Source organism: Sycon ciliatum, chromosome 2, assembly GCF_964019385.1.
Source record: "Sycon ciliatum chromosome 2, ocSycCili1.1, whole genome shotgun sequence".
In the NCBI taxonomy this organism is placed as follows: Eukaryota; Metazoa; Porifera; class Calcarea; order Leucosolenida; family Sycettidae; genus Sycon; species Sycon ciliatum.
The window spans coordinates 16,922,131-16,934,630 of NC_088644.1; the positions used below are offsets into that span (position 1 = coordinate 16,922,131).

The window sequence follows — 12,500 nt, forward strand, 5'->3', positions numbered from 1 at the left end:
TGCATAGAAGGGGATGACATAGCCGACACTAATTATGGCAAATGACTGATGTGGTCCAGTTATCTTGAAGTCAGGAAGTCGTGGCATTGCTGGTGTTGCTGTTTTGATATGGCCCTTGCGGCAAAGAACGCACTTGGCCCGATGCCTCCAGGTGGCCTGTATCACTGGAGAGAAGCCACTCACCCGGCACAAGCCTCCACGAGTGCTGTGTGCTCCTCATCGTGAAGTGATACCTTTCCCAGTGAACGTCAACAGGCGTGTTGATGTGTTCGACGACAAAGCGCAGTGGATCCATGCGTTGAGGGGGCTGGATCACTGGAGAGAAGCCAATCATCTTGCGAGAGCAGTAGCGAGTGCGTGTGCAGTTCAGCTCCTTCTCTGCATGATCAAGTTGCTACAGACCTTGCAAGCTGATTTCATACACCACTGCCACAGGCTATGTCTGTCAGCTAGCTACAGCAACAATATCCTCTTCATGAATGTTCAAAACTATTTTCTTGGGTCAAAATTAGCTCTCTCCACTGTCTACAACACAGCATGATCGCATGTGCATGGACAGGATCCGACTGCGATGCAGCTCTCCTGGAAGGAAGCAAAGTTCTCCTGTCGCCAATGCCATCGCTTGTCAGTGTCACTCAAGAAAAAATAAATTTCAATTTCAGAAGCTACGAATTCAACGCATTCCAGTCTGCCTCCACCAAGACTACTACAGGGCATCTGCTTTGACAAGGTATATCAGTAGGACTTGGAAAAGTCACAGTAACAGTTAACAGTTTGCAAGATCACTAGCCATTACAACAAGTATCAGAACATCAAAACAAACCTCGTGTAGATCCACAATTTCACATTCAACCCATCGATCTACAAAATAGGTTCCCTTTCCCGCCAGCTGGACATGCATCATGCATGCATGCTCTCACCAGGCCGGGAGTCGTCAAACGCCGGTACTTGGCGACTCCCTGGCTCTCACTTGTCAGCCAGCTCACACGTCTTGTCGTGCACGCGCAGACGTCCAGCACACACGCGTGTCGAAATGTGTTTTTTGCCGCGAAAGTCTGTAAAAATTAAGTGAGGGTCCCTTTAGTCCTTCGCCTTTTTTATGAATGGACTGTAGACTTTTTGTCCAGGAGGGTTGCCATGATAAACATGGCGCGCGATCACGCAGCTAGCAAGCGATTTTTCGCTTTTTTTCAGGGAGTCGTAAAATATTTTACGACTCCCTGCTTTTTTTGGATTCACATTTTTCGCTTTTGTGACACACAACATCTTCGTTTCAAAATTATTTCCTGCCTGGACCTGGTAGATCTACAAGCTACGTGTACGTGTGTATTATTGAAAGAGAGCTCAAGAAGTAGAGTTTCTTCCACCATAGGAGTGTATAGAAGCTCAGTTTATTCTACAGTTCGAATAGCATCCTTGGTTGTTTGTTCCTCAGTATGATTATGCAGTAGATTAGCTGGCTGTACTTCGAAATAATTATAGCTTTCAAGCTCTTACCTTTTCTTTGCAATGGAGAGAGGCACAAGCAGTGATGACGAGGCGCCAGAGGCTATCTCATTCAGCGACGCTCGTGCAAAGTCAACAGAGGAGTTGAAACAACGAACTAGAGCTCGGACAAGGTAGGCATTACGAAGAAGAAATGATCCCAAGCTGTATGGATGAGAGTGCAGAATAGAGGACATAAAGAGAGCAGGACCCACCAAATACATGGGGTACTGCGAAGCTTATTATTTTGCACCATGCAATGTCCAGTGACACTTTCCGAATGACGTTGAAATCAGTGAAACCGACCCAATATTGGTCAGCAACCAGCCTGCAAGCGGTTGGGTGCGCAATTTGTTCACCCTGAAGCCATTTGCAGGTTAACTTCACCAAGACACCCAAAAAAGCAATCAGTACTGAATGGCACATCATAGGGAGCGTTTTCACTGACACACAGACTTCTATACCTTGTGAGTATAGTGCACAGCTTCGCAAGTCTATTTCTGGCTGATGACCTCAGCTGAGCACTGTACAATACTGTAATTTCACAAATTTCGGTGTACTTTTATTTTCGGTACTTTCGGTGTGTCTGTTTCATACCTAAAATTTCAATACACCGAACAAACACTAACACACATAATCCAATAGGGAACTGCTTCTCTGTACCGAAAATTTCTGTTCACCTAACCTGGCCTTTTGCCCTCATACCGAAAATATTGAGCACCGAAAATTTCTGAAATTAGAGTACCCTGGATGTGAAATGCACGGAGTCAAAATTACCTTGTTGTCCAAATTTTGACAAGCACTGTTACCATATTTTGGGGATCAGAGTTGCATCAGGGTATATACATGTAGCCCCCCCCCCCCCCCCTCTACTTTTGGAGGAACATGTCGCATTCCAGCTTGTATTTGTATGAACTTGTTTGTTTGGATATACGCCGTAGGGGCGATTTTGGCCAGATATTCCATGTCGAAAGTCTGGCTCTAGCTCCGGCGATATGGCCAATAGGTGTCTTCCACACTTGATTTTTGTAATGGCACAAGTGCAGGTACACCTTTTCATCTGTGAGTGTGCTTTGCGTTGGTTGCTCATGGTGATGAGGTGGAAGTATCCCTGGCCTTGGTTGCTCATGGTGATGAGTTGGAAGTATCCCTGGCCTTGGTTGCTCATGGTGTATGTCTGTATCAAGAGTCCACAACCAAGAGTATGCAACTGATATCTCTTTTCTACGGGCCGCATGTGCGGCGCGCTGCCCTCACTACACCATGCGGCTATATTCGCACACTGCGGAAACTCAAACATCTGTGGTGTGATACCAACTGTCGGAAGGAAATGAAATTCATGTCTTGAAAATGTAGAGATTCCGGTGGTACTTCAACGGGTCTAGCAAATGCGCCCATGCTAGGTTCGAGTGCATGAGTAGAGGGTGTGATGCAGGTACATAATGTGATGAAGGCAGCGTGCCACACAGCCTATCTCCTAAGCACAGCTGTTGGTTATGGACACTTGCCTGTGTCGGTACTCGACTGTACAGTGCATATAGGAACACTTTGGTGACATTTATTTTCGGTGAATTTGGTGTGGCGCATGGCAGTACCTCAAGGTATTCAGATGCTGGTGTTTGATTGTGCACATTTGCGCTCTTATGCAGAGCAAGCAAGGCGGCAGCAGAAGCTGCGGCAGCTGAAGCACAGAAGAAGATAGTGTTGGATACGGGAACACAAGATAACGACGATGATGAAGAAGCAGGCAACTCGGGCGACTGCGGAGAAGGGGAAGAGGAAGAAGAAAGTGATGGTAGCTATGATGGAGAGGATAGTGATGAGGAAGAGGAAGTGGATGGCGTAGCTAAAGGCAGTGCCAAGGAAGAACCCAGTGATTCTGACAGTAATATGGTCAGCGATCTTGAATCTGATGATGAGGATGATGAAGATGAGGAGAACGGTGATGCGGCAAGAGAATCAGGCAATCCTAGAAATGGCAATCTGTATTTTGTGGACAAGAAGAAGAAGAAAATGGCAGGGAAACCCTTGAAGAAGTAAGTGCTTGTTTGGTATCAATGGAATCCTTTTCACGTTTTATCAATTTTAGGACAGACACTACTGCACTGTGCTAATGAATTAGGTAATGCATACGTTAACCAGTTTACATGCAGTGAACTTGGCCGAAGACCACGGTCAGCTGGCTACTCACTACTCGCATGCTGCTAGTCATGTTTCACTTTCTCTCGGGCACTAGCTGCACTGGTTGTGAAACTTATACCATGACAGCCGCTAGCCTCTGCATCTGCTATCTAGGTCTAATCAGGCATGGTGGCAGCATGGCACAAGCAAAGCTTGCAAGTCTGGTTGTGGTTCTGAACACAATTACGGTGGTATTGCTTGCGGATGTGCGAACTGTACTGACTCTATTTGGCAATATGCTTATGGGATGACATGCATGCACACGTATGCTCATGGGATGACATGCATGCACACGTATATTATCATTGTACAATGTAGCTGACCTCATTTCTTAGTAGTTAAGTTTACAAAAACCAGTTTGTACACATTGAGAGCTACCGCACTGTCTTGTATAAGGCCTGTCTTGTGTACTTCAAGGTAGAAGCCTATTTTGAATACACGCTTGATTTGAAAGTTGAACCTTTGGTGCATTTGCCTGGTTTTCGTGTTGACGACATTCATAGAAATAGCTGGGGTGAAATACCAGGTTTGAATACACGCCTTCTCCTCACTTCGGTCTCTACAGGAATATGCCCGGCTTTGTTTTTAATAACTTTTTATACACGCCTTGACAGTCACTCAAGTCCCCAATGTTTGTTCCCGTTTACTGGTCAGTGGTGGATTTGATGGACCTGCCTACACTGTGATGCATTGTGCTTATATTACCATGTTGCTACTGTTGATAACCTCTGCAGACGCAAACTCATTGCTGTCTCCACGCAAACAGCTGTCACTGAACCATATGACTTGCAACGGCAAGCATTGGAGTTTCGGCGCCAGCACATGTTTGGAGGCCGTATTCGGCGAAGTAGAGGTGAGTGAGAGAGCGAGAGAGGACTTGTTTATAGCTATGTTCGTGATAAACAGCAAGTCTTGGTGATTGACATCTCAGGCTGGGCACTCATCCATGTGTTCGGTCTTGTCTAGGCTTCAGGATTCTGGGCATACTGGTCTGTACGGTTTTTTGTTTGTTGTGTGGATGAGTAAGCGTGTAATATCATGTGCACTGCTAACTGTGGATGTGTGTGCATCGTGTATGTACGTGTATGTACATATATGTGTGTGTACGTGTATGTGTGTGTACACGCGTGTTGTACCTATTCTTAGAGTCTTCCCAGCGAGCTCGCAAGGCACGTCGCCCAGCGCCAGTTTTCCGAAAGGGTGATACTAGCAAGAGGTGATATCACAATGCAGGTTGACAAGCTACATTTCACCAGCTACAGCTAATCCGACCAGTTGCAGATGAGCTTGATGAAGGTGGTGTCCACTTCGGACGAGGTTAGAGCTTTAAAACAACTAGGTGACGATGAGGCCTTCATGTCAGCAGCCCGGAGATGAGTTAGACAAGCGTCTGGCCTGTTTTGGCATGCGTCCGTTGTATTCTCGTGATGGCTGTGCCCGTGGCTTGGTCGTGATACGGCAAAGGTGGGCACTGACTGTATGCTGCACAGCTAATGTTTGAACATCACTGCAGACTGGTCCAGTCCACTGCTGCTGATGTATACAGGGTGTGTGGTGCGGCCATACTGGTTGCAGCTCCGTGCCAGCACATACGGTACCATGCAATGGTCAACAGTTGTATGCGCACTGTGCTCTGCCCTATGCCTTGTAGTGCAGTGCAGGGACAAATCGTCATACCACTTTGTGCCTGAATACCGCCATTCACTCTGTGTGTGTGTGTGTGTGTGTGTGTGTGTGCGCGCGCGTGTGTGTGCGCGCGCGTGTGTGTGTGCGCGGTGAAGGCCAGAGCCCAATGGTTATATGAACTAGACAGTTGACACTTGATTGACTTTTGTCAGACCTTTGAGGCTAAGTTTTCTATCCTCCCGAATAGTATCCCCGCTGAACCTTTCTTTCCTTTTTGCCTGTTTTACAATCTAACACGTCTACCTGTGGGCAGTGGATCAAGCTATTTCGAGTCATACTTATTCTGGTGCACAGTACGCTAGTCCTGTTGAGGACATCTAGGACAGGCTGTGATGCACACCAGTGTTTCTATTCAAGCGGGTTTTCCACACCCTTGAGCTAACAGTACGCTCTCTACTTCTAGATGTTCTTGTCCTGCAGCTTGTGTGCTAGTCTGTGCTAGTCGCTGGGTTTTGTGTGGCGCTAGTCGATGGGTTTGTACTAGGGCTGAAACGATTATACCAATTACTCGGTAAGCGATCGATAATTCCTTTTCAATCAAGTAATCGTTACGTTAAAGATTACTCGTTTGGGATTTTGAGTCCAAAAAGTACTGAAAACCCTTGTTTTGTGAAGTTTGAATCAGTTTCCACTGTGAGTATGCAGTTGCCAGTGGCATGGTGCACATTCTGAGGTTAAATTGACTTTATAACTACCATGTTTCTGAGCTACCCTGTCACTAATGCAAATTTGTGGTATTATGATGGCCTAGATTTCGGAAACAGTGTAATGTTTGCACAAAATTCTGACACTATCTGCTAACGGTTATAATCGATAAATCGATCGTTAAGCTCAAGAGTAATCGATAGGTGAAAATCCACGATAGTTTCAGCCCTAGTTTGGACTGTGCAGGCAAGGAGAATGCAAGTGTTGGCATACAAATACTACCTGTGCTCTTGCCAAATGCATGGGCAAGGACTCGGGAGAGAAGAACCCCGTTGGAAACCAGCCAGAGACCGACAGACATGTCCCAGTGGATTTAGTGGATGTCATGATGTACAGTCAACCCATGAGGTGCTATATGTGGTGAAATGGACGCGTTGTCTTGGCGATGGTTAAAAACTTCAAATCATAAGAAAGAATGCTAAAGCAGGGTTTTGCTCACAAGTGTATAGAATAATAATGGACACAGCAGCATTCCGAAACAGAACAATATTACTCCAAATTGTTGGAAATAATTATGATAATGGATATGAGTGCGGTTGCTTCGTTTGGCCGAGAGTCAAGGGCTGATATTAGAATTATTAAACAGATTTGCCTACACATTACCCCTGCACGTACTGAACATAATTAATTAAGAGGTTTTGCTGTCAGGCACTGGGCTTGCAGTTACATAAAGCAAGAGTCCGTTGCCCCACTTTTGGACTCTAGCTAATACCATAATGCAGTACTCGCTCAGGGCTGATTTGTGGATTTGATTGGGTCACGCTTATGCATGCTATGTGGAAGATTGAGCACTGCACAGCTCTTTTGTTCGACTGCCAGAATTGCTTGTGTAGTGGTGGCGTGTCTGACAAGCAACACCAGCTATACTTGGCCGTTGATCAGAGCATCAGACAGTTTGTGCAGCTTACGTTGTACACCAGGCAGAACGGTGGTGTTTGGCTGGGTGTGCATGCACTCAACCAGCGCTCTTATCTGACCTGTTATTCAAGAGCCACTGTACTTCATCACGGTTTGCATCTCCTACCAGTCTGGCGTGAGCAGCCGCACTCATGTATGTATACCATGCATGGTGTACTAAAGAGCAGCTGCACTCATGTATGTATACCATGCATGGTGTACTAAAGAGCAGCTGCACTCATGTATGTATACCATGCATGGTGTACTAAAGAGCAGCTGCACTCATGTATGTATACCATGCATGGTGTACTAAAGCACTCATGTATGTATACCATGCATGGTGTACTAAAGAGCGGGATGCACATGTCTGTACTACGAGGGGATCCTGTCTCTCCGCAAACTTCCCGCTGCCATTGTCATGGACCTGCGCAGTGTAGCACTCTCATCACGCGATGATCGAGGCTGACGGCCGCCTGCATCAGATGGCTTGGGAGAGCGTGCTTGCACTGATACCGCCGCCGCCGTGGCTGCTGCGTCCAGAGAAGAGCGTACGTAGCGATCCTTGAGCACAGCCAGGATAGGTATTGACAACGCACATGAACCAACTAGCGACCACGTTGTCCACGAGATCCCTGTGCAAGTTTGAGATGAAAGAACACAACAAGAAAACACACAAGGTACAATCTCAAGCAATAGTCGTGTGGTCAACGCATATACTTTCCTAGTCTTGAATACTAGTAATCTTTTCCTTGAATACTAGTAATCTTTTCCTTGAGTACTAGTAATCTTTTTCTGGAATACTAGTAATCTTTTCCTGGAATACTAGTAATCTTTTCCTGTAGCCACTTACATGTACAATGCATGTAGTAAGTCATGTGCCCAGCATGCGGTAATCAGAGTATTCATTTAATCACTGGGCCTACTCAAGTACATGTACCGGTACATGCAATGTATAGCGAAACTGCAGTGTAGGGTGCCCTGAATATAACATTCTGTTGCTCATACTACACAAAACAGGCTTATTGTGGTCTGGGCCTCGGCAGCTACATTGCAAGAGAAAAAAAGGAGACTTCAAAGTCAAACGCTGCCACCAAACCACAGTTTCTTATGTCATGTTTGTAAAGGAACGTACAGCCAACTTTGCGTATAACGACTCTCGGCCGGGCATCAGAAAAGTGTCCTTATTCGCGAAGTGTCGTTATACCCGAAGTCTCATTATATGCATACAGGTAGAATGGACTTTGCTCTGGGCATGGGAATTCTGTCGTTATTCGCGAATTTTCGTTATTTCCGCCGTCGTTATTAGCGAAGTTGACTGTAGCTCCTCGTTGCATTCCGACGTTAGCCAACCATATGTAGAAGTACCTTTTTTTGATACAGGTGTCAGGTGAATGTGGAGTCGGAAAGAGCATGTTTCAACTGTCAAGTGTGCTACCTCTCGTGGTTTAAGAAATTATTCCCGGACTTCATAATAAGCGGAGTTGGATCCCATAGATTTTGGCAGCGGAATTATTCAGCGGGCATATAATTATTATGTTACTGAATCGGATTCTAGAACCGACGGAATTGCATGCAATCAAAATGCACCCATTGACTATTCATGCACGTTGCATCATTGTAGTGGTATTGGTACTGACCTATGCCATGAATCTGCAGTGCAAACAATAGCACGATGGAGAAGATATTGTTTGAAAGCATGATGATGACGGCAGCAATTCCTTCAGAAATCGGAAAGGCAGCTTCGACGGCCATTTCGAAAAAGAGTGGTATTGTGCTGTTGATGAAGAAACCGCCTATGATGGAGCTCATGTAGAATGACACTTTCTTGAGCATATCACCTGGATCAACCAACCAACAGACAATTAAAATAACAAACAAATGCACAATTCTGATTGTAGCATTTGCGGGGAAGACTCACCGATCAGGTATACAGTGGTTATGTACTGTACAAAGTCAACAAATATTCGGCGCATATCTATTTTCGGTTATTTTCGGCCTGGTCATGTTTGGCCGAAAATTTGTTGCGGCCAAAATTTTTGTTTTGCAAGGTTCAGTGTGACAGTGTATACAGGTGGCAGCAGTACTGGCCGAAAATTTGATGCGGCCGAAATGGGTCAAGTTTAGCCCAGGAAGGCCGAAATTTGAATGGGCGGAAAATTTGTAGACCTACAGTATCTGGTATTCTTACTCTCTGCTGCCTCTTACACAGAGGCAATATGCTTTGGTTCTCTGCCTCTTACACAGAGGCAATATGCTTTGGTTCTCTGCCTCTTACACAGAGGCAATATGCTTTGGTTCTCTGCCTCTTACACAGAGGCAATATGCTTTGGTTCTCTGCCTCTTACACAGAGGCAATATGCTTTGGTTCTCTGCCTCTTACACAGAGGCAATATGCTTTGGTTCTCTGCCTCTTACACAGAGGCAATATGCTTTGGTTCTCTGCCTCTTACACAGAGGCAATATGCTTTGGTTCTCTGCCTCTTACACAGAGGCAATATGCTTTGGTTCTCTGCCTCTTACACAGAGGCAATATGCTTTGGTTCTCTGCCTCTTACACAGAGGCAATATGCTTTGGTTCTCTGCCTCTTACACAGAGGCAATATGCTTTGGTTCTCTGCCTCTTACACAGAGGCAATATGCTTTGGTTCTCTGCCTCTTACACAGAGGCAATATGCTTTGGTTCTTTGCCTCTTACACAGAGGCAATATGCTTTGGTTCTCTGCCTCTTACACAGAGGCAATATGCTTTGGTTCTCTGCCTCTTACACAGAGGCAATATGCTTTGGTTCTCTGCCTCTTACACAGAGGCAATATGCTTTGGTTCTCTGCCTCTTACACAGAGGCAATATGCTTTGGTTCTCTGCCTCTTACACAGAGGCAATATGCTTTGGTTCTCTGCCTCTTACACAGAGGCAATATGCTTTGGTTCTCTGCCTCTTACACAGAGGCAATATGCTTTGGTTCTCTGCCTCTTACACAGAGGCAATATGCTTTGGTTCTCTGCCTCTTACACAGAGGCAATATGCTTTGGTTCTCTGCCTCTTACACAGAGGCAATATGCTTTGGTTCTCTGCCTCTTACACAGAGGCAATATGCTTTGGTTCTCTGCCTCTTACACAGAGGCAATATGCTTTGGTTCTCTGCCTCTTACACAGAGGCAATATGCTTTGGTTCTCTGCCTCTTACACAGAGGCAATATGCTTTGGTTCTCTGCCTCTTACAATTTTCCACTTACACACAGCCACCTGGAAGACTACTGTAAAACGCGTAACTATTGCGACGTAAACAAATGTTTGCGAATTTTGCGAGAGGCTCTGAATCGCAAACTTTGAAAAACGCAAACTCGCGCCATGTAAAGTTCAGTGCAAGGACTGACTCGACTGTGTAGAACGACTGTAGAACGACTCGCAAACATTAAACAGCGTAAACCAGTCTCAGTTTGTATAACGCAAACATTTATTGTGCGGCAAACGTTACCCGTTTTACACTACCTACATTCTCCCACATACAGCGGTGTGCCTGGTCGTGAGCTAGCATGTACGCATGTCAGCACATGGTCAGTAGACAAAACGTGGAACTGGAAACTGGAGCGACTTACTCTCAAAGATGGACACTTTGTCAATGCCGGTTACCGCAAACCAGCTGAAAAATACCGTTGAGGCCATGAACAGCACAATAAGAATCTGTCGCAACTTCCCGCCAAACCGGTCAGCAATCCTAGCAGCACGGCAAACAGACATGGACTTATGGGTCAGTGAAGTTTTGAATTTAAATTGCTCGAGAGCAGCAACACACAATGCAGCCTTTATCCTTAGCATCACAGTTGAAATCATATTTGTGTCCGCTCACAACAATAATATTATACTGAAGTTTCACTAAAAGCGGACAGCGAAATTTGGTGAGAAGTCAAGCGGCCAAAGCGCTGACCTTACAGCCGTGCACACTTGCAGCCGTGCACACTTACAGCCGTGCACACTTACAGCCGTGCACACTTACAGCCGTGCACACTTACAGCCGTGCACACTTACAGCCGTGCACACTTACAGCCGTGCACACTTGCAGCCGTGCACACTGCTAGTGCACACTGCTAGTCCATTTTTACAACGTATACATGAACTACAGTGCACGTAGGCGCTAAAAGCAGTAAAGGTACCGGCCCCGGTCATCCCATTGCATTTCAATACCCACGGCAGTAGTTGCAAGTTATTGAAAAGCAAACCGATAAGCCATGCACCGGAAGATTACATCTTACTTCAAAGTACAGCCTGTGACATGGTAGAAACTCGGTAGAGACACTGAACTGGTGCAAAAAAAGGCTGACTTACCCTGCTACAAGCATGCCACCCACAGCACCAGCCACAGTGCTAAAGAATCCAATCCACCCAGCGTGCGACTAAGATAGGAGCAACACACACACACACACACACACACACACACACACACACACACACACACACACACACACACACACACACACACACACACACACACACACATACACACACACATACACACACACACACATACACACACACAAGCATCGCACACAGTCACACACGCCCACAGTCAAACAATACACAATACACACACAATACAACATACGCAATTGCAAGAAGCCAAATCCAAAAAGTGGAAGGAGTAAAGGTCTTCATCTCTTGCACTAACGCGCATGTGAACTTGAATGTTTTAGTCCAGCTGCAATACCATTTGACGTTACATTTAGAACGTGCTCTCTGCACTTTCCCTATCAATAGGAGATGCTACTATTGTGCGAGGATACAGTTATGTTGAAGTCGGCACTATCAGCATAATGAGAGTTTATCCCACAGTCACCGACTGGTAACAATGCTGCTGATCATAGAAATTGAGATTATCATAACATTCTTTTTTACTTAAAAAAAAGTGCCAAATACCCCCTCCCCCCCTCCCCCCCACACACACACACATACATAGAGAGCTGAAATGTTGACCAGTACACTGTACAGTGATGGGATGTTACCTGACTGATACCAAAATGTGCCAGAATGAGATTGAGTACAGCTGACCAGCCACTGTAGATACCGCTGGTCAGGCCATAGATCAGTGTGATCACCCAAAATACTTTCTTCCTGTACATCAACGCCGAGAATACAGAGAACCGGGATACACACATGCACAAAGTCAACCGTGATAGCAACAGACAAGGCGTCGGAAAACTATTCGGCTATACTACCTTGAAAGCATGTTGCAATTGCTGGTCACACATCATACATCACGCATCACACGCCCTTCATGAGCAATCACAATCACAATCATGACTGAGACCAGCAATCACAATCATACTAGACTGAGACCAGCAAGCACAACTGGCTACATCATGACAACTGTTTCTTTTTCTCCTGAGGCCGAGGTATGTCCTGGGTAGAGTTAGAGACAAAACAACTGAAGAGCATACTTTATCAACTCTGTGCACGGTGTACTTTTGAAGTAGATGTAGCAGCAATGCATGAACTAGAAGCTACACTGCCCAAGCACATGTGCATGCACTGTACCTGCTTCTTATACTGT

At 45.7% G+C, this 12,500-nt stretch overlaps 2 protein-coding genes across 2 annotated transcripts in view; one reads left to right on the plus strand and one right to left on the minus strand.

Moving 5' to 3' along the window:
• Positions 1 to 1,265: 1,265 nt before the first annotated feature.
• LOC135808971 (nucleolar transcription factor 1-B-like) lies at positions 1,266 to 5,754 on the plus strand. Its single transcript, XM_065322223.1, has 4 exons — positions 1,266 to 1,619; positions 3,135 to 3,521; positions 4,401 to 4,519; positions 4,813 to 5,754. The coding sequence occupies exons 1-4, from the start codon at positions 1,510 to 1,512 to the stop codon at positions 4,884 to 4,886; spliced, it is 690 nt and encodes a 229-aa protein (XP_065178295.1). The 5' UTR covers positions 1,266 to 1,509; the 3' UTR covers positions 4,887 to 5,754.
• A 611-nt stretch (positions 5,755 to 6,365) lies between these two features.
• Positions 6,366 to 12,500, minus strand: part of LOC135808972 (solute carrier family 49 member 4 homolog) — a 10,729-nt gene continuing 4,594 nt past the window's right edge. Inside the window, exons 6-10 of the mRNA XM_065322224.1 lie at positions 11,953 to 12,061; positions 11,279 to 11,346; positions 10,552 to 10,670; positions 8,592 to 8,792; positions 6,366 to 7,586 (exon numbers count right to left, since the gene is read on the minus strand). Coding sequence (XP_065178296.1) covers positions 7,327 to 7,586; positions 8,592 to 8,792; positions 10,552 to 10,670; positions 11,279 to 11,346; positions 11,953 to 12,061 — 757 coding nt within the window. The 3' untranslated portion in view covers positions 6,366 to 7,326. The remainder of the gene's footprint in view (positions 7,587 to 8,591; positions 8,793 to 10,551; positions 10,671 to 11,278; positions 11,347 to 11,952; positions 12,062 to 12,500) is intronic.